The 23,332-nt window shown below is 45.4% G+C and overlaps 1 protein-coding gene across 1 annotated transcript in view; it reads right to left on the bottom strand.

Annotated features, from left to right (window-relative positions):
- Positions 1-360: 360 nt before the first annotated feature.
- GALR2 (galanin receptor 2) overlaps positions 361-23,332 on the bottom strand; it is a 49,707-nt gene continuing 26,735 nt past the window's right edge. Inside the window, exon 2 of the mRNA XM_077459355.1 lies at positions 361-3,299. Within this exon, the coding sequence (XP_077315481.1) occupies positions 2,522-3,299 (778 nt within the window). The 3' untranslated portion in view covers positions 361-2,521. The remainder of the gene's footprint in view (positions 3,300-23,332) is intronic.

Raw genomic sequence — 23,332 nt, forward strand, 5'->3', positions numbered from 1 at the left:
AATGTATGCCACGCTTTTCATATATTTATTTGTAAAACATTTGGAAAACCATTTATCATTTTCCTTCTACTTCACAATTATGTGCCTCTTCTATCACATAAAACCCCAATAAAATACATTTGCATTTTTGGTTGTAACATGAGAAAATTTGGAAAATGTTAAAATGTTAAGGGTTATGAATACTTTTTAAAGGCACTGTAGCTATTATTATCTACAGTTGTGCTCATAAGTTTACATACCCTGGAATAATTTATGATTTCTTGTCCATTTTTCAGAGAATATGAATGATAACACAAAAACTTTTCTTTCACTCATGGCTAGTGTTTGGCTGAAGCAATTTATTATCAATCAACTGTGTTTACTTTTTAAAATCATAATCGCAACAGAAACTACCCAAATGACCCTGATCAAAAGTTTACATACTCCAGTTCTTAATACTGTATATTGCCCCCTTTAACATCAATGACAGCTTGAAGTCTTTTGTGGTATTTGTGGATGAGGCTCTTTATCTTCCCAGATGGTAAAGCTGCCCATTCCTCTTGGTAAAAAGCTTCCAGTTCCTGTAAATTCTTGGGCTGTCTTGCATGAACTGAGCATATGAGATCTCCCCAGAGTGGTTCAAGGATATGGAGGTCAGAAGACTGAGATGGCCACTCAAGAACGTTCACTTTATTCTGCTGTAGCCAATGACAGGTTGACTTGGCCTTGTGTTTTGGATCATTGTCATGTTGGAATGTCCAAGTATGTCCCATGTGCAGCTTCCTGGCTAAGGAATGCAAATGTTTCTCCAGTATTTTTTGATAACATACTGCATTCATCTTGCCATCAAATTTCCTGTTCATTTGTAGCTCACACATCCCAAAACATCAGCGATCCACCTCTGTGTTTCACAGTAGCAATTGTGTACATTTCATCATAGGCCTTGTTGACTCCTCTCCAAATGTAGTGTTTATGGTAGTAGCCAAAAAGCAAAATTTTGGGCTCATCACTCCAAATGACTTTGTGCTAGAAGTTGTGAGGCTTGTCTCTGTGCTTTTTGGCGTATTGTAAGTGGGATACTTTGTGGCATTTGCATAGTAATGGCTTTGTTCTGGTGACTCGACCATGCAGCCCATCTTTCTTCAAGTGCCTCCTTATTGTGCATCTAAAGAAAGCCACACCACATGTTTTCAGAGAGTCCTGTATTTCATCTGAAGTTATGTGTGGATTTTTCTTTGCATCCTGAACAATTTCTCTGGCAGTTATGGCTGAAATTTTAGTTGGTCTACTTGACCGTGGTTTGGTTTCAACATAATCCCTCATTTTCAACTTCTTGATTATTTGGAACACTGCTGATTGGCATTCTAAATCCCTTAGATTTCTTTTTTATATCCCTTTCCTGTTTTATACAGTTAAACTACCCTTTCCCTCAAATCCTCTAACAATTCTTTTGCTTTCCCCATGACTCAGAATCCAGAAACGTCAGTGCAGCACTGGATGAAAGATGCAAGGGTTTGTCAGGAGTCCAGAAACTCATTAACCTTTTATACACACACTAATTACAAGCAAACTGATCACAGATGAGGATGGTTTAATAACCATTCATTTTGTGTCAACTTGTGTGCATGTTATCAGGCCAAAATCACCAGGGTAAGTAAACTTTTGATCAGTGTCATTTTGGTAGTTTCTGTTGCGATTATGATTTAAAAAGAGTAAATACAGTTGATTGATAATAAATGGATGCAGCCAAACACTAACCATGAGTGAAAGAAATGTTTCTGCGTTATTTAAATTCTCTGAAAAAATGCCCAAGAAATCATAAATTCTGCCAGGGTATGTAAAGTTATAAGCACAACTATATGTTGCCTTCCAGAAGAAAAAAAGGGCTTTGTACCTCAATTTGAAGTAATTAGCATTTTCCCTTTACCATGGCTTGCAGCCTCCTGGGTTGTCTTGACATCCTTCTATGTTGCTGAAGAAGCAGTCTCTGAATTCCAGAAGAGGAGGACATCTGCACTTTACTCCTCTCCTGTCTCTCAAGAGCTCCTAGTGAGGGCCTAGTGATGGCCATTGCACAGCAATATGTATAGACATTTGGAGACTACAGGCCAGGGTGGAGGGGAAGGGCACTAATATCTTCAAATAAGGCACAGCATCCCATTTATTTATTTTTCTATACAGGAAAAAGATCAATACCATACTGAAAAGAACATTAATGTGTAGTAATTGGTTGGAAAATACAATATTCGGCTTTTAATTGGTTGTAATTTTAACACAAATAATGTCCATTTAAACTATTTATAATATAGCTTTGTAAGAAACCAGCCATCAGCTTCTGATGTTCAGTGTGGTTAGGCATTACAACTAGTTTACAACTTGTTGCTAAGAATTATTATTCTTTATTGCACTTTGTACTATGCTATTCAGTATATGAATGGTTGCTTAATTACAGCATGGTGATGTCTTGAATCAGAGCCCAAAATCTTTCATAAACAGAACTTAGTATATTACTACTGGTGTCTCTTCAACATCTCTCTGTTAGCTATGTAATATTAAATCTGAGGAATGCTGGGCCTCTTTTATCACCAGCTCTCTCTGTCTCCTCCCAAGGACTCCCAGGATCCTGACAACAGGCAGAGCAATGCAAGGGGCCCTCACTTAACTGAGTTACTTCTGTGCATGCCACCTCCAGAGTGCTGACACCAACATGGGCAGCAGGGACCACATGTATCTTATTGGCTGCCCTCTGGCGCAATAGCAAACAGCGAAATATCTTCCGGAACCCCTTTCGGAAGTGCTTAGAGACCAAAGCATACACCACTGGATTAACACAAGAATTTGCATAAGACACCAGATGTGACAGAATACGAAGGGCATATGTAAAGTTATTAAGGGGGAAGTATCCAAACCAGACACAAAGAATGACCAAGTGGTGGGGAAGCCAACAAAGGCAGAATAACACAGCAACAATGATGATCATGCGAGTCACTCTTCTCTTTGCCCTCTTAGATTCTGACATATCTTCAATAGGGTCTACAGATGTCCAAAGGTATCGTATAGTACGGGCATAGGTGAGACTGAGAATCAGCACAGGAATGACATAGCTGAAGACAAAAGTACAAAGGTCCATAGTCTTGCGATGTGGGATTTGCCAGACTGGGTGGCAGACAGTTAGATTAGACAGCTGAAACTCTTGGTAGTAGCTCAGATAAGGTCCAGAAAAGATCAATGACAAGCTCCAGATTAGAGTGATAGCCATCAGGGCATTCTTAGGAGTGCGCAATTCCCGGGAACGCAATGGATAACGTATTGCAAGATACCTGAAAAGACAGTAATGAATAATTCAGTGGTCAATATTTACGTAACTTTTCCTTCTATATAGGTAATAATATATTGTATTACTTTAATTAATAGATCATCTGATGCATATATTTTCTATGCTCAATGGTCCCAGTACAGCACTGAGAAAATCCTTCAATTACCAAAACACAATATATGCCTATAATATGTTTGTCTGCAATATTACAACTGGGATGTGTCTGGTTAGCATTTTCTCTGGTTTTTAAACAAAATGATCTCTAAGAACTATGAATAATGCTAGGGGAGTGTAATCGTTTACTACATGTAATAGTATTGTTCTAAAATTTTGACCACTGGTACAATGAACATTGCTCATTTACTTGTGCTTCAACACAGGTTTAAACAAGTCTGCTCTCCATGTAAGGGAGGCATCCAACTGTGCTTCTGCATGACAATATTTAAGTATAAGTCCAAGACCATGCCAACGCATTTGATATATAAACTATATCTTTGGAGGACACTGATTACAATTTGATGTGCACAATCAATGGTTATTGACTCATATAGGAAGTTATAATACTTTAGGGCAGGTCTCTGTTAAGACAAGATGACCACTATATCGGTGCCCTTCACCTTTAGCACCTTACGAGAATGCTTTCTATCCATTGAAGGGGTGCTCTAGTTCCCTGTGAAACTTAGACATGATATTACCTGGCCTTAACAGGAGGAGATACCCACCCCCTGTGAAGGTAAGCTAAGAAAGAGTTGAGTTGAGTTGAGCAGCCAGGGGTTGCTGTTGGAGTAATAAGAACCAAGCATTTAAGCCAAAGGATTAGGCAGGGATGTACCGTATATACTCGAGTATAAGCCGAGATTTTCAGCCTCTTTTTTGAGGCTGAAAGTGCCCCCCTCGGCTTATACTCGAGTCATCGCTGTCTGCCTGCTCGATCAGCGTGTCGAGCAGACAGACAGCGGACATTCTAAAATTCAAAAGCCGCGCCTCCGCCTCCGCCTTCGCCTGTGATAGGCGGAACACTGAATTTCCCAGCAGTCAGTGTTCCGCCTATCACGGACATCCGCTCATCCTCGTACTACGGACGAGGATGAGACGATGTCCGTGATAGGCGGAACACAGGCTGCTGGGAAATTCAGTGTTCCGCCTATCACAGGCGAAGGCGGAGGCGCGGCTTTTGAATTTTAGAATGGCCGCCGAGGCGCCGGCGAAGAGCGGCGATCCTGGCAAGGCACGGGACGGAGGCAAGGCAAGGCACAGCACGGGACGGGACGGAGGCAAGGCACGACACGGGACGGAGGCAAGGCACGACACGGGACGGAGGCAAGGAGGCAAGGCACGGCACGGGACGGAGGCAAGGAGGCAAGGCACGGGACGGAGGCTCGGGACACAGGCTCGGGACACAGGTAGGCTGGACACACACACACACACACACACACACACACACACACACACACACACACACACACACACACGGACACACACACACAGGGATGGATGGATGGAGACACACACACACAGGGATGGATGGATACACACACAGGGATGGATGGATGGAGACACACACACACAGGGATGGATGGATGGAGACACACACACACAGGGATGGATGGATGGAGACACACACACAGGGATGGATGGATGGATGGAGACACACACACACAGGGATGGATGGATGGATGGACACACACACACACAGGGATGGATGGATGGATGGACACACACACACACAGGGATGGATGGATGGATGGACACACACACACACAGGGATGGATGGACGGACACACAGGGATGGACGGACACACAGGGATGGACGGACACACAGGGATGGACGGACACACAGGGATGGACGGACACACACACAGGGATGGACAGGCATGTCTCACCCTCGGCTTATACACGAGTCAATAAGTTTGCCAGTTTTTTTGGGGGTAAATTGGGGGCCTCGGCTTATATTCGGGTCGGCCTATACTCGAGTATATACGGTAGTCAAAAACACAGCCAAGGTCAGTGCAGGTGGAGTTCCAATGAGGTAATATAAAAGAAATCAACAGGTTTAGAGATATCCCCAAAGGAAGGTAACTTGGTTTAGGCAGACTGAGAACAGACAGCAACCAGGAGTCAAACTAACAAGAAAATAGGCACAAATACAAGAACAGGAACTTGGTGATGACTGGGGAGTTAGGTACACACTGAGGACAGGATAACAAGAAATGGGAACAGAATAATGGAAATCAGGATCAGGCCAGTGCATACCCTAGCAACAACAGGTTTACTAGACTGTATGAGCTGGTGTCCTTTTAAACAAGTACTGCACAATCAGAAGGTATGCCTTTAGCCAAACCAGTGTATGTGCACAGCCTATCTGAACATAATAAATAGGGTAGGCACACTTGCACCACTAGGTCCTCTTGTAAAGTTTATATATCCTGTATCAGCTTTGTATCATCAGCATACACTGAGAGCAATTTATTAGAAAAAATCTATATCGTTTATGAAAACATCAAACAAATTGGTCCCAGGACAGAACCCTGGGGTACAATATTTAAAGAGAAGTATGACCAAAGCTGTTTTGACCATGCATTTTTTGTGGGTCACAAAAATGCACATACTTGTGCTTTCCTGTAGGGATGAGCTCAATATTCGGGTTGAACATAAGTTCAAACATTATGGGGTGTTCGTGGAAAATTTGCAGTGCATTGCCGTACGATGATTGGCCAAAGCATGCACCTGACCTGCATGCTTTGGCCAATCAAAGCATGCTCTGCAGAGAGAGCCATAATTGGCCAAAGGCAGGGTGCATTTGGTCAATCATGGCTCAGGGGGAATAATAAGGCTGCATACAGAGCGGCCGTGTGTAGTGTTGTTGGCGTGGACAGAGAGATAGCTTGAGTTAGATTAAGCAGGCAGGTTATTCAGTTAGTGGCAGTGTATTTGATATATATACACACACACACACACACAGAGAGACACAAACACAGTATCTAACAAAAGTGAGTACACCCCTCACATTTTTGTAAATATTTTATTATATCTTTTCATGTGAAACACTGAAGAAATTACACTTTGCTACAATGTAAATTAGTGAGTATACATCATCTTTAACAGTGTAAATTTGCTGCCCCCTCAAAATAACTCAACACACAGCCATTAATGTTTAAACCACTGGCAACAAAAGTGTGTACACCCCTAAGTGAAAATGTCCAAACTGGGAACAGAGTGTCAATATTTTGTGTGGCCACCATTATTTTCCAGCACTACCTTAACCCTCTTGGGCATGGAGTTCACCAGAGCGTCTCAAGTTGCCACTGGAGTTCTCTTCCACTCCTCCATGATGACATTATGGAGCTGGTGGATGTTAGGGACCTTGTGCTCCTCCACCTTCTGTAGGAGGATGCCCCACAGATGCTCAATAGGATTTAGGTCTGGAGACATGCTTGGCCAGTCCATCACCTTTACCCTCAGTTTCTTTAGCAAGGCAGTGGTCATCTTGAAGCTATGTTTGGGGTTGTTATGTTGAAATACTGTCCTGTGACCCAGTCTCTGAAGGGAGGGGACAGTGCTCTGCTTCAGTATGTCATAGTACATGTTGGCATTCATGGTTTCCTCAATGAACTGTATCTCCCCAGTGACGGCAGCACTCATGCAGCCCCAGACCATGACACTCCCACCACCGTGCTTGACTGTGGGCAAGACACACTTGTCTTTGTACTCCTCACCTGTTTGCTGCCCCACACTCTTGATACCATCTGAACCAAATAAGTTTATCTTGTTCTCATCAGACCACAGGACATGGTTCCATTAATCCATGTCCTTAGTCTGCTTGTCTTCAGCAAACTGTTTGCCGGCTTTCTTGTGCAACATCTTTAGAAGAGGCTTCCTTCTGGGACAACAGCCATGCAGACCAATTTGATGCAGCATGCGGCGTATGGTCTGAGCACTGACAGACTGACCCCCCCACCCCTTCAACCTCTGCAGCAATGATGGCAGCACTCATACGTCTATTTCCCAAAGACAACCTCTGGATATGATGCTGAGCACATGCACTTAGCTTCTTCGGTCGACCATGGCGAGGCCTGTTCTGAGTGGAACCTGTCCTATTAAACTGTATGGTCTTGGCCAACATGCTGCAGCTCAGTTTCAGGGTCTTGACAATCTTCTTATAGCCTAGGCCAGTGATGGCAAACCTTGGCACCCCAGATGTTTTAAAACTACATTTCCCATGATGCTCCACTACACTGCAGAGTGGATGAGCATCATGGGAAATGTAGTTCCAAAACATCTGGGGTGCCAAAGTTCGCCATCACTGGCCTAGGCCATCTTTATGTAGAACAACAATTCTTTTTTTCAGATCCTCAGAGAGTTCTTTGCCATGAGGTGCCATGTTGAAATTCCAGTGACCAGTATGAGAGAGTGAGAACGATAACACCAAATTTAACACACCTGCTCCCCATTCACACCTGAGACCTTGTAACACTAATGAGTCACATGACACCGGGAGGGAAAATGGCTAATTGGGCCCAATTTGGAAATTTTTACTTAGGGGTGTACTCAAAAGTTATTTTGAGGGAACAGCAAATTTACACTGTTATACAAGCTGTACACCCACTACTTTACTTTGTAGCAAAGTGTCATTTCTTCAGTGTTGTCACATGAAAAGACAGAATAAAATATTTACAAAAATGTGAGGAATGTACTCACTTTTGTGAGATACTGTATATATATGATACTCTGCATTTAGCATAGACTATATATTCAGTGTTTACTCTATATTCAGTTAGTGCAGGCAGTGTATCAAAAAAAATAAAAATTATAGTGTATTCAGTAGTGTATACTTTCTAATACACTTCAGGCAGTGTATAGTGTCTAATACAGTGTTTACAGTTTCTACTACACTTCTGGAGGTTTACACAGTATACAATACAGGGCAGTCGTTGTACAGTTGCTAATGTGGTGCAGGCGGTGTACATAGTATTTAATACAGTGTGTACAGTTTCTAATACACTTTAGGCGCTGTACACAGTATCTAATACAGTGCGTACAGTTTCTACTACACTTCTGGTGGTGTACACAGTATACAATACAGTGCAGCCGGTGCGCACGTTCTAATACACTTAGGCTGTGTACACAGTATCTAATACAGTGTAGTGTGGTGTTGCAAAACAAAATATACATCATGTCCGGAAGGCCACCAAGGAGAGGCAGAGGCTCACATGCCATTAAAAAAGGGCAAGTAGCCTCTGTGTTTACAGTCAACAGTGGTGGTCGTGGACGTGGTGCATCCTCTGCAGGTGGCAAGCTTGTCCTTTTTTGCTGCTGCTGACCGTGTTATTGAGCCACAACATGCAGAAGAGTTGGTGGAGTGGAAAAGGAAACTGTCCTCATCCTCTTCATCCTCTGTCACCCAGGCTCAGAGTAGTTTGCCTTCCAATGCAGCTGCCAAAGCGGTGGAATTATTCGACCACAGTATCGGTTATATGCTGCTGGAGAATGCGCAGTGATTTGAAGGCTCTGATGTTGGTTCACAGGTTGAGGAAGGGAGTAATGTGAGCCTAGACTAAAGAGAGGGGGTGCCACAAAGACAAGAAACTGGCAGTCATGTTCCCCCAGCTACAGCATACTGCCAAGTTTTCTCTAGTGACGGGGAGGGAGGGGATGATAAGGTCACCGACTGTACTTGGGTGCCTGAGAGAAAAGAGGAGAAAAGTGAGGAGGAGGAAGCACAAATCCAATGAGGCAGGATACACTCTAGGGGCAGCTTAAGGGCAGCCACCCTATTGCATCACACCACAGAAATTGTTGCTGACTCCCCGCTGACTTTTAAAGATTCCTTGGTGTGGGACTTTTTGTTGCTGTTTGCCATTGCTGTTTGCAACCTATGTCTGAAGTGGATCAAGCATGGCCAGAACATCAGCCACATGGGCACCACATGCTTAACCAGACATATGATGACCTGCCATGCAGTCCCTTGGCAACAGCACTTGAAAGACACACATTAAAGAAAAAGGCAGACTTCTCCTTGCTCCTCATCTGGGATCTCCAACCCTACTATACCTCCAGTCCTCTCAAAAAACTGCACTGGGACGAATGAAGGTGTCCCAAGTACTTGCAGCCAATATGATAGCAGTACAGTACACCACCAATTGATTTTAGCAGGCAAACTTCCCTACCCCAGTTGCCGAACAGTAATAAGAAATTCGGTCCCAGCCATCCACATGCTCAGTGTCTAAATGCTAGCTTGGCCAAATTGCTAGCACTGCAACTGCTGTCTTTTCAGCTGGTAGACTCTGACCCCTTTCGTGAATTTGTGGAATTTTCTGTACCTCAGTGGCAAGTTCCAAAATGCCATTTCTTTTCACAGAAGGCTATTCCGGCTTTCTCCCAGCATGTGGAAGGCAATGCTTTGGCCTCGTTGGAAAGGGCTGTCAGTAGTAAGGTTCATATTACTGTTCACTCATGGTCCAGCAGGCATGGGCAGGGATGTTACCTTTTCTTCATGGCGCACTGGATAACTCTGCTGGCAGCTGGGAAGAATGCAGGACAGGGTTCAGTGTTGTTGGAGCTTGTTCCGCCACCACGCCTCCAAAATGCTAGTGGTCAGTCCATCACAGCTCTCTCCTCCACCCCCTCCTCTTCTTCTTCCTCTATGGCCTCTTCTGCAGATTTGTCCTCTGAACCAGAGGTGCTCTGTAAGCGTTCAAGGGGCTACGCAAGCAGTCAGGCTAAAAGATGTCATGCGGTGCTTGAGTTAGTCTGCCTAGGGGACAGGAGCCACACCGGGGCAGAAATTCTGTCAGCTCTGCAGGGGTAGGCTCAGAGCTGGTTGATGCCATGCCAGCTTCAGCCAGGAATGGTTATATGTGACAATGGCACCAACCTTCTCTCCGCCCTCTGACAGGGACAGTTGACCCATGTTCCATGTTTGGCACACATCCTGACTTTGGTGGTGCAGTGGTTCTTGAGCAGGTACCCAGGCTTACATGATCACCTGAGGCAGGCCAGAAAAGTCTGTGGTCATTTCTGCTGGTCATACAATGGCAGTGCTCAGCTGGCTGACATTCAAAGGGAATGCCCACCCACCAACCGCCTCATTTGTGACATTCCCACCAGGTAGAACTCAATGTTGGCAATGCTGCAGGGGCTGCACACACAGCAGAGGGCCATCGATGAGTATCTGTGCGAGTATGGCACCAGGACAGGGTCAGGGGAGCTTGGCTTCTTTTCATTATGCCAGTGGCTACTGATCAAAGATGCATGCACTGTCCTGGCACCATTTGACGAGGCCACAAGGATGGTGAGCAGGAACAATGCATGCATCAGTGACACTGTCCCTCTAGTCTTCCTGTTGGAGCACACGCTTCGTGGAATTATAAACAGGGCACTTGAGGTAGAACAGCGGGAGGAAGAGGAGGACTTCCTTCCCTCTCAAGGCCCCTTTTATCCAGATAGCATTCCTGCAGGCCTGCCAAACACACAGGAAGAAGAGGAGGAGGATTGTGCCAGCATGGATGTAGAGGATAACACTCAGCAGCAGTCTTCAAGAGGTGGTTTTCAGTCCCCAAAAACCCAAGGAGTTGTATGTGGCTGGGAGGAGGTAGTTACGGATTATGTAATCCTTAGTGACCCAACGGACTCAGAATCGAATGCCACTGCAAACTTATTCTACATGGCCTCCCTGATTCTGCAAAGCCTGCGAAAGGACCCTAGGATTCCTGGTATCAAGGAGAGGGATCATTACTGGCTAGCAACCCTCCTTGATCCACATTACAAGGGTAAGGTTGCAGAACTAATCCTGCCTTTGCAGAGGGAGCAGACGATGAAACATCTTCAGGAGGCATTGAAGAAATGTTTGTGCAACGCATTTCCAGACCCTGGGAGGTTACAATTTCCTGGTTACAATTTTTGTGAGCTGCGGTTGCCCCAGGGATGTCCTTGCCTTGGGGGTCCGGTTCTTTCCCTTGTAGACACGTACATAATTGGTCTATGTGCACTTTCTGATTGAGATTAAAAATTTGATTCTAAGTTTCCCCTTTATAACAATTGAGACAATTATTGGATCTCCTCTTGTTGAAGCCCTTGTTGGGTGTTACACCCCACGGCCCTTTTGTATGATGAAAGGCATTTACAAACTTTCAGGATGAGTTCTGGGTGTTGAGGGATATCTTTCTCCAGACCAATTTTATTTGACATGTGAGTCAATTGTTTATATGTTTTCTGTATTGAAAAGTGTTTATCATACACCATAATTAATGTTTCAATGATAAAACATAATTTTTGTACTTCAATATATTCATATTATACTTCATATTTCAAAGGTGGTAACAGGCCCTGATGAAGATTATAATTGTATGCATTCTTTTGAAACGCGTTGGACTTTTCCACTACTCACCTTCTAGGCTACCCGCTTGGATGGTTTATCCCTATGTAGTAGAAGTACCACCTTTGTCTACAATTATGTATTATTTTGTATGCATGTACATATGTTTTTCTTGTGGTTTGTGTCCATAAGAATTCTGTTTTTATGAATCGTATTTTGTATTAATAAATTCTCTTTATATATATATATATATATATATATATATATATATATATACATATATATATATATATATAAAATCTTTATTATATATTTTTTTAATTTTTTTTTCATAATTGCCTTTAAAATACAATTTTTGAGGTTTATTATTTTTCAGTGTTTAGAGGGATGATGGAAATGTGCACGTCAACCTATGGGAGTCTATTAATTTCCTGGTGCTGGACAACGCGTTGCTGAGGCTTCGTTCAGTCAGTGGAAAAGCGATGGAGAAGATGGCCGGCTGACCAATGTCTTTAAACAGTTTTTCAGTCCTCGGCACCAAGGTCTGATTGGTTTAAGCAACCATCACCAGCATCTGCATTACATTGTGGAGGAATATCTAGGGGCAAGGGCAGACTTGGAGACCTTTCCAACAGAGCATCCACTGGGTTACTGGGTCTTGAGGGTGGACCACTGGCCAGAACTTGCTCAATATGCAATTGAGCTACTGGCCTGTCCTGCATCCAGCATGCTTTCTGAATGGACATTCAGTGCTGCTGGAGGGTTTGTAATGGATCAAAGAGTGTGCCTGTCCACAGACTCTGTTGATAGGTTCACATTCATAAAAAATAATCAGTCTTGGATCAGTAGCTATCAAACACCTGATGCTGATGTAACTGATTGAATTTACTATGGATGTGGGATCCCTTGAAGACTGCCTATGCTGACTATCCTATTCCTCCTCAATCTGAATGATGCTAGCTTTCAAAAATATTTTTGGTTTAGGGCACCATCACCCAAGGCCCAATTCTTCTACCCTTGTTTAACAGGGGCATGTAATTACAATTTTTAATATAATATTTCATAGCAGGGCCCGTTCCTGCCCCCAACAAGATTAAAGGGGTTACAGTGTTGTGGTACCACCACCTAAGGCCCAAATTTTCGGGCCTGGTTTAACAGGGACATGTAATTAAAATTTTTGATATAATATTTCACAACAGGGCCCGTTCATGCGCCCAACAAAAGTATCTGTGAGGGCTCACAGTGTTCTGGTACCACCAACACCTAAGGCCCTGTTTTTCTGCAGAGTATATAGGGCAGGCCTTATAGTATATATACTGCTGTTCAAAGTATATAGTGCCGGGGGGACCCCCACGCCATTTTAAAAAAAATGTTGGTGCAGGGTTCCCCTTAATATCCATGCCAGACCTGAATGGCCTCCACACCATCCATGCCATTTTTTTTGGTAATATTATCTATATACTGCCGGGATCCGACAATACATTACAGCCGCGGGCAGTTTTGAATTAAGTTTTTCCCTTTAGAAGTGTTATTTTGCTGTGACACTGTTATAAGCACGGTAAAGATGCGCTACTTTATAGGCATACTAAGGACACCCCCCTATTTATAGGAATGTTTCATTTTTATTGTTTCACTTTAAGCATTATTAAAATCACTGCTCCCGAAAAAAAATGGATTATAGCGAGCAGGGGACAGCTGTAGCTTCAGACCAATGCTGCAGCATTGAGGTGTGTATGCATGTTTATTTTTTAACAACTCCAAGGGTCCGTTCATACAGGGGCAAATCAGATCCGACTTCAGGTCGCCCCTAGTCGCCTCAGGTCGGACAACATTTAAAAATCAATGTAAGTGAATGAGAGCCGTCTTAATGCACACTACTGAAGTCGCTCCGACTTCAGAAAAGGTTCATGTACTACTTCAATCCAACTTGTAGGCGTACAAGTCCATTGATTTCAATGGAGGCCGCCTCCAAGTCAGATCTCCGTCTATACAGCGGCGACTCCGACAGAATTATTAGCTCTCAAGAGGGAACTCCACGCCAAATTTAGGTCTGGTATGGTCTGGTATGGATTTTAAGGGTAAACCCCTACGCCGAAAAAACGGCGTGGGGGTCCCCCCAGATCCATACCAGACCCTTATCCGAGCACGCTACCCGGCCGGCCAGGAAAGGGGGTGGGGACGAGCGAGCGCCCCCCCCCCCTGAGCCATACGGGGGGTGCCTTGGGGAAGGGGAGCTGCGCGCCCCCCTACCCCAAAGCACCTTGTCCCCATGTTGATGAGGACAAGGGCCTCTTCCCGACAACCCTGGCTGTTGATTGTCGGGGTCTTTGGGAGGGGGGCTTATCGGAATCCGGGAGCTCCCTCTAATAAGGGGGCCCCCGGATCCCGGCCCCCCACCCTTTGTGAATGAGTATGGGGTACAATGTACCCCTACCCATTCACCTGTGAAAAAAAAGTACAAAAAAAACACAACACAGGGTTAAAATAGTTTATTGCACAGCTTCGGTGGTCTTCCGTCTTCGGAGGTCTTCTCGCCGGACTCCTCCGCTATCTTCTGCTAGCTTTTTTACTAGCGGAGGAGCCCGGCATTCTTCTTCACCGCCGCTCTCTTCTTTCGACTTCAGGGGTCTTGTCCCCCTCTTCGGTTCTTCTTGCCGGGCCACCGCGCCTTCTTCTAGCTCTTTTACAAGCGGTGGCCCGGTCTTCTGTCGCCGCTGCCGTTGCCGCCGCCGCTGTTGTCTTCTGTTCTTCTATTCTTCTCTTCTGGGGATGTTGCCTCACCGCTGTCTCCGCTGACTATGACAGAACAGGCGGCGTGCGGCGACTTATATAGGGACATCACCGGATTATGTCCCCGCCCATTATGATGTCACAGTCCCAGCATCATCTGGGACTGTGTCATCATAATGGGTGGGGACATCATCCGGTGATGTCCCTATATAAGTCGCCGCACGCCGCGTGTTCTGTCATAGTCAGAGGAGACAGCGGCGAGGCAACATCTCCAGAAGAGAAGAACGGAAGAACAGAAGAACAGAAGACAGCGGCGACGGCCCCCCCTTCCCCAAGGCACCCCCCCATATTGAGGGCGCGTGGCCTGGTACCGCTCGCTCGTCCCCACACCCTTTCCTGGCCGGCCGGGTAGCGTGCTCGGATAAGGGTTTGGTATGGATCTGGGGGGGCCCCCACACCGTTTTTTCGGCGTAGGGGGTTCCCCTTAAAATCCACACCAGACCTAAGGGCCTGGTATGCTCTCGGAGGGGGAACCCATGGCAAATTTTTTTAAATAAATTTGGCGTGGAGTTTCCCCTTGAGAGATCATTTTCTGATTGGCCACGCCAAAAGTCGCCTGGCCTGGGGCGACTTAAAGTCGTGTTGTAAGTCACCCCAAGTCGTGTTCAGGTCGTGTCCAAGTTGCCTCCAAAAGTCGTGTTGAGAGTCGTGTTGCCCCTGTGTGAACGGACCCTAAACGTAAAAATATCTTAATTTGTAAATTAAAGCGATTGCAAAGTCTTGTTTTTTTTTTTTAAATAACAAACATGTTATACTTACCTCCTCTGTGCTGTTGGTTTTGCACAAAGGAGCCCGGATACTCCTCTTCTCGGGCCCCTCTTATGCTCTCCTGGCCCCTCCCTCTAGTGAGTACCCCCTCAACCAGCAGCTTTCTATGGGGGCAGCTAAGCCAAGTCAGAGCTCTGTGTATCCATTCAGACACGGACCCCCGACCTGGCCCCACCCCCTCTTTCCACCGATTGGCTGACTGAGGCCAATGCCGCCGCCGCTGCTGTGTCTGTAACAGCTAAGACACTCATGGACATAGCTGCAGAGAGAAGGGGCTCAGGTAAGTAATTTGTTATTTGTTGCTGGGGGGGGCTGCTACACACAGAAGGTTTTTTTATCTTAATGCATAGAATGCATTAAGATAATAAAATCTTCTTCTTTTACATCTCCTTTAAGCGTTTATGGGGTACTTTATCAAATACCTTATCTAAATTCAGATACACTACATCAACAAGCCTTCTTCTATTCAGATTACAACTTTTCCACTTCAGAAAATGTTAAAAGGTAGGTTGGTCTGGAAAGATCTTTCATAAATCCATATTGGTTCCAATAAATCACACTATTTTCATCAGCAAATTCTTGGATGTGGTCCCTTATTATTTCTTCCAATAGTTTACATTGATGTTAAGCTGACTTGGCTGTAGCTTCCAGGTATATATCTTGGTCCTTTTTTTGATGTGACAACCCCTATGTCATATTCTCTATGGTGGCCAAATCCCCCGCAGCAGAGGCATATCTGAAGGGAGAAAACTTATGGCCATAGGCTGCCTTTCCTTCCACAACACAGAGGTAAAGCCAGCCACCCACCCAGGTAAAGCCAGCCAGGTAAAGCCAGCCACCCACCCACAGTGACCCACCCACAGCAGGGCCAGGGTGCCAGTCAGCCACCCACAGTGACCCACCCCCACCAGAGCCAGGGTGCCAGCAAACCACCTACCGTGACCCACCCACAGCAAGGCCAGGGTGCCAGCCAGCCACCCACCGTGATCCACCCACAGCAGTATGCCAGCCAGAGCAGGGTGCCAGCCAGACACCCACAGGAGCCAGCCATGCACGGTGACCCACCCACACCAGGGCCAAGGTGCCAGCCAGCCATCCATGATGACTCACTCACATGAGGGCCAAGGTGCCAGCCAGCCATCCATGATGACTCACTCACATGAGGGCCAGGGTGCCAGCCAGCCACCCACGGTGAACCACTCACAGCAGGGACCCAACAACAGCCAAAGCAGGTTGCCAGCCAGCATCCCACAGGAGCCAGCCACCAATGGTAAACCCACCTATAGCAGGGCCAGGGTGCCAGCCAGCCACCGATGGTGACCCACCCACACCAGGGAGCCAGCAAGCACACCAGGATGCCAGCCAGCCACCCACAGGAGACAGCCAGACACCCACAGGAGCCAGCCACAGATGTGGGAGTCAGCCATCCACAGAGGAGGTGGGAGCCAGTCACAGCTACAGTACCCATAGTTAAGGTAAGAGGAGTGACTACTTTGTGAGAGGTTGGGGCAGGGGTTAGAGTCATGGCACAAGGAGAGGTCCCGTGATGACTAAAGTGAATGGAGGGGTTCACTGTACACTCTGTTAGAAAGAGGCCCCCCTCCAGGTCCCATTATACTCAGTTGTAGTCTCTAATGGGATGTGGAGGGGGGTCTCTCTCTAATAGGGACTCTATAATGGACACTGTTAGAGAGATACCCCCCTCCAGGCCCCATTAGACTCTGTTGTAGTCTCTAATGGCGCCTGGAGGGGATGCTTTCTAGCAGACTTTTTAATGGACACAGAGAGGGCCTCTGTTAGAAAGAGAACCCCCTCCAGGTTCCATTATACTCCTTTGTAGTCTCTAATGGATCCCATTTGTCATAAACCATTAATCAGAATCAGACTGAGACAGAAATACAGTTAAATCACACTTGTTTAATAATAATAAAAAAAAAGTAAACGTAGACAAGACATAGCCAGAGTTCAGTAACCGGAATGGATAGTCAGACAAGCCAAAACATCAGGGAGCCAGAGAACAGCATAGTAGAACAGCAAGCAGGATCTGGAGCCAAAAGGAATGTCAGCCAAGTAAGTCTTTAACAGGAACACAGGAGAGCGTCTCTAGAGATGTGACTAAGGCGAAGGCAGAGATCATCTGGACTGGATGGCTTAAGTAGGCAGGACTGACGAGCAGTATATCATCAACAGGTGAGTCACCATGGAGAAATAAGAGCTGGCAATTAGCGACAGCTGAGCGGCAAGCTCAGAGAAGGAAGGGCTGAGCCCTGACACCATTAGACTCTGTTGTAGTCTCTAATGGGGCCTGGAGGAGACTCTTTCTAAATCCTCTCTAATGGACACAGAGAGGGCCTCTGTTAGAGAGAGAGACTCCTCCAGGTCCCATTAGAGTTGCCTGCTTCACTTCTGTTTTTTTGTTTACTTTTGAATGTGAAGAGATTGTAGGAGGATCCCAGGGAAACGAAAACTCCTTAGGGGAGTATCTGTGTTTGAGTGCATTTATACACCTTTATGATTTTCAGTTAGATTGGGTAAAACAAGAGTGTGTATGTGTGTGTGTGTGTGTATATATATTTTTTATTTATTTATTTATTTGACTCATAAAACTGTATGCCTTTATTCACTTGCGCAAAATGTAGGGGTGGGGCATGGGCGTGGCCTGTCGGGGGCTCTTGCTATATTTGCCCCGGGGGCCCAGTGTTGTCAGTCTGCCCCTGCTTACATATTTTCAGCCTGCTCCGGTCCGGTCACGTGATCTCCTGTGTCAGTCAGCAGGGGAGAGGAGGGACCACTGACAATAGCTGCACCATGGGAGCCTATGGGTGACATCATCACTCCTGGCCCACTCAGCCATTGTTGAGTGCTCTCTCCATTCCCCTGCAGCTGCCACTGGCTGATACAGGGGATCATGTGACTGGATCAAAACTGGCTGCAAATACACTATATTACCAAAAGTATTGGGGCACCTGCTGTGAACTTACACGCACATGAACTTTAATGGCATCCCAGTCTAAGCCCCTGTACACACGGTCGGACATTCTGCCAACCAAATCCGTCGGATTTTGTCCGTCGGATATTGTCAGACGAATTGTGTCCGAAACTGTTGCATACACACGGTCGGACTAAGTTGTCTGATGTAGCGGTTGCCAAGAACGCAGTGACGTAAGCCGTGTACGACGGGACTAGAAAAGGGAAGTTCAGCTCCACGTCCGGCACCCTTTGGGCTCCTTCTGCTGATCTCGTGTCTATCGCGTGTTAGTAGAAGTTTGGTGAGAGACGATTCGCGCTTTTCAGATTTGTGATTCAGATCGCTACCGCTCTTCAGTTTGTGCTTGTCTTTGCGTATCTGATAATCAGTGCGTGCAGTCAGTAAGTATTTGTTGATCATTGTGGACTATATCTTGGTATAGTACGCTTTGAAAGGCATTTCTTATTGTCTGCTTGCTTCTGCTATTCAGGTCGTTCTTTCAGGCCTTGCTGTTTATCGGTGCTTTCTGGTGTCCGTTCTGACCAGCCGACCGTTTTCAAACCATGTTTCCTCTACATACTCGTCGTAGAGTTTATGCTGTGCAGGGGCTTCGTGTTGGGGTTGTTACTTTGACACAAGCCCGGTCCATGAACAGGGAGGGGAGGCGTTTGTGGACCAAGAATTAGTTGCGCCAGCGTGACCAGCTCTCGCACATGCCTTTGCTCCGTGAGATCCAGGAGAATAATCCTAATGATTTCAGGAATTATCTCCGGATGACGGACCCTGTTTTTCACCGTCTGCTGGCTTTGCTGACCCCTTATATCAGCAGGCAGGATACCTGCATGAGGCAAGCCATCACTCCGGAGCAGAGGCTCATCGCCACATTGCGCTACTTGGCGACTGGGAGAAGCCTTCAGGACCTCAAGTTCTCTACAGGCATCTCCCCCCAGGCTCTGGGGCTCATTATTCCAGAGACCTGTTCTGCCATCATTCAGGTCCTGCAGAAGGACTATATTATGCTAAGTTTTATCCTTAAACATCACATTCTATGTATTTCATGATTGCTAATGTCTTGCATTTCTTTCCTCATTCCCTAATTACCATCATTGCAATATGCTCTAATTCATATACTCTGCCCTTTTGTCCTCAGGCATATTTGCCTCACTAACTTCCCCACCATGCTCTTCTTGGCCCATAAAACTATAGTCTAGTCACTTACCAATGTCTTTTGTCAGCTCCATAGTATTGCTTTTCCCTAAACACCCCCTAAAATGTCTACAAATGTGATGTGTGTGCTTCAATTAATGCAGAGTGACATTTTTATTTTTTGGGGGGTTGTGCCAAACTCATTAGTAACCCCCCTCCCCCCAACTGCTAGCTCAGCTGATAGCAATCCTCTATCTGATGACTTTGCCAAACCCAATACACACTATATCTACCTTTTTGATGCTCACATTTATGGATGAATTCACCTAAGCATGTAGTGCAAGGGCCTGCCTCAATACTTTAAAAAGCTTTTTTTTTAACCTAATAATTATCTGGATATGTAATAGCAGAATGTCAAAAAGTGCTTCCATTTTGGTTTCTTTTTGTTATTATGACACTTCTTACCTGTCCGGTGGGCTGCCAATAGTGTAACTAAGGAGGGGCTTCCCAAAGTAGCACACATTATTTAGCCATTCAGCTCTCAATCAAGAGGGAGGGTTACCTGTCCTAAACACCCCCCCCTCAATTTTTTGCAAGGGCCCATCATATGGGGGGGGGGGGGGGGGGATGGGGGGGTGATGACTCTCATAAGGGGACATTAGACTTTAGGCTTTAAATACTCAGTTCCCAAAATGTTATACTAATTTTGTCACAAAATGTTTGTGTCTAATCTGCTTGCAATGTTGATTGGTCAAATTACTAATTTTTGTTCTTGTTTCACTCCACAGTGTCCTTCAACGCCACAGGAATGGCAGACTGTGGCCTCCCACTTTGCCAGTCGTTGGGACTTTCCCAATTGTGGAGGAGCAATAGATGGGAAGCACGTCCGCATCGTCCCACCACCCAACTCGGGGTCGTACTATTATAACTACAAGGGGCTTCATAGTATCGTGATGTTGGCGGTGGTGTCTGCGACATATGAGTTTTTGTATGTGGACGTGGGGCAAAATGGACGGATGTCGGATGGTGGAGTCTTCACACGGACGGAGTTCTACTGGCGTCTCCAGAGTGGCAGTCTGGGCTTGCCACCCCCAGAGGAGAATCTGGAAGGACTCCCATTTGTCTTCATCGCGGATGAGGCGTTTGCCCTGGCGAACCATCTGATGCGGCCTTTCCCCATGAGGACCCTCACCCCAGACCAGAGTATTTTTAATTTCCGCCTGTCCAGAGCCCGAAGAGTGGTGGAGAACACTTTTGGTATACTGGCCAGCCGGTTCCGCCTTTTTCTTACGCCTATTCACATGGCGGAATACAAACTGAATCACATAGTGCTGGCGTGCTGTGTTCTGCACAATTATTTGAAAAAAGTTTCTGTGAACTATGCGGTCTCAGTTGGCCAACAAGAAGCAGACTTGATGGAAAATGCAGATAACCTCACGGGACTTCAACATGCTCATCCTGGCTTGCCCCGCCCAAAGTGCCCGTGAGGTTAGAACACAATACATGGACTTCTTTGTGGGTAGGGGGGCCATTGATATGCCAGACAATGTCTGAGCGGCATTTTAAAAATAAATTTTGATCTGAAACTCCTTCATTTACTGCTTGGCTTGGTTTTAGGTCCTAGGTATTAGTTAGGTTTTTTCAAGTTGTGCCTTTTTTCACCAACAGTGCAAACCCAAGTTCAGAGCGAGATGAGGGGACAGTCTCTTCTTCAGATAATGTTATTATGTTGTGGGTCTGCTACACACACACCTTCTTTTTTGGTAACTAATGTATGTAGTGCATTACTGACCAAAAGTGTGCTCATTTTCAGCACCATCGCAGGAAAATGGGATGATTGTCCAAATTTACAAATCACTGTGGGTGTTTTTTTTATTAAAGGCACATCCACTATGTCCTACAAGTGCACTGCAAAAGTACACCTGAAACTGCACTTGGAGTGCAAAGTGGAGTTGACTTTAGTAAATCAAACTCCTTCTCAGCACAAACTTAAATTGTACTCCAAATACATTTTTGTTGCCATGAAAAAGGAAGCCACACATTGTTGATAATTTAACTTTTTAATCCAAGCACATTCACATGTGCGTTTTGAAAAGGTTTATACAACCAACCAAGAAATTGTGTGTTTCAAAAACAGAGTTTAATAAAAATTTGGATTACTTGGTGTTTTTGGGTAAACAGGCATGTATCTAACTGTAAAATACACAAAACAGGAACTTTGAAAAGTGAAGACAATATCAGACATGAGTATGTACAAACTGGGCTGATATTGCCTTCATCACATGGGGTGTCACCCCTGAAAAATCCAAATTTGGAAGATGCACACAGTGTGTCAACATGTGCTATCTCCCATCATGGGGGATCAATGTACATGCTTTGGGGCTGCAACCCCTTCATCTCAGCCACTTTACACAAAACACGTACATTCATCCCCCATGATGGGAGATAATGCATGTTTACACACTCTGTGCATCTTCCAAATTTAGAATTTTGAGAAATACAAGTTTGTTTGGAAAATTTCAAAAATAAGACCCTATCTAGTTTTGGGTGTTTCACACTCTCCCCAAAACATCAATGATGTTCTTCAATTTTTGATTTACATCATTGATGTTTTGCAGGATATGTTCCCAATCCTGATTGCACCCCATTATCTCCCAGATCTGGGCACTTTCACTGGTAAAACGGGAATCTTCTTCCACATCACCTACAAAACAAAGCAAAAAAAAAAAACACCATGTAATATAAATATGGTGACATACATTGATGAGCTTACCGGAAGCTGTGTTCTCCCACACTCACCTGTTGTGGTGACAATTTGCCCAACCTCCACGATCTCTCCTTCCTCCTCCTCCTCCTGCTCCTCTGTTTCTGCTTTTGGAAGTTGTCCTTCTTTGTGAGGGGTGGGGTCCCTGGTGTCCTCATACTTGCCGAGTCTTCTCTCCCCTATGAGATTGGAAAAAAATAAAGAATTAGCACACAGAGGGCAGAATTACCAATATGAAACATTGTTTGGAAGTGTTGTTCAATTGTTTATTTTGGCCGAGCTTCAAGGTCATAACATTATTGGGGACACTGTGTTCAGCTGGAATACTTACCGGAAGAATGATGTTTCCTACGAACGAATGAAACCATGAACTTGAAAGTGGCCATTTTAAAATGCACAACATGAACTCAAAGCACATGGAGCAGTATGCAAGCAAAATAATCATATGAACACACGACAACTACTTACTTTTGTCAAGAACACGCTTGATCCTTATGTACTGCTCGTGCTCCCTCAGTTTCAGGACTGACCAGCGTTTTCTCAGTTGATCCATGGATCGGTGTACCCCAAAATTATGCAGAAGACTCTTCACAACTTTAGTCATGATCTTGGCCTTTCTGATATTTGAGTTTGGGTAAGGTCCATACTTCCCATCATAGTCGGTCCTGTTCAATATGTCCACCATCTCCAACATCTCTCCAAAAGACATATTTGAGGCCTTAAAACTTGTCTTCCTGGATCGGGACATTTCAGGCTCCGGGCTTTCCTCACCCTCCTCCTCGTTAGTGGAATTATTAGTGCGCACCTGTGTTCTCTCCGCCATGTACTCTCCCCACTGCGACAGAAGCGAAGGGGCGGGGAATAGTCTGGAAAGAACGTCAGGGGCGGCCGGAGTTTGACGCATGCGCATCGTATATAAAACGCAACACGCGTGTGTCGTCCGTACGATCTGTGAACAGAGGGAGAAGCTGAGGCGACGAACGCGCAAACGAAGGTAAAATTTTGAACTTGGTACATCACTAGGCTACACTGCTTCTAGACTGAGGCCTGCATTAGTGGAGTTTAGCCTGACATTAGGGTTTGTCTTGTGTTGTGTCTTGCAGACATTATGGACGGGTTTAATGACCATAGCTTTCTCCCTCTGTTCATCGATAAATACAGAGGCATGCCCATCCTGTGGCAATCAACACACCCTCTATATAGTAACAGACAAAAGAGGCAGGCAGCACTGTTGGAACTGGTTGAGTTTGTGAAGCCGGTGGTCCCCAGGGCAGACGTCAAATATTT

This window comes from Lithobates pipiens, unplaced genomic scaffold (genome assembly GCF_037356315.1).
Source record: "Lithobates pipiens isolate NorthernLeopardFrog02 unplaced genomic scaffold, aLitPip1_a1.2 Scaffold_28, whole genome shotgun sequence".
NCBI lineage: Eukaryota > Metazoa > Chordata > Amphibia > Anura > Ranidae > Lithobates > Lithobates pipiens.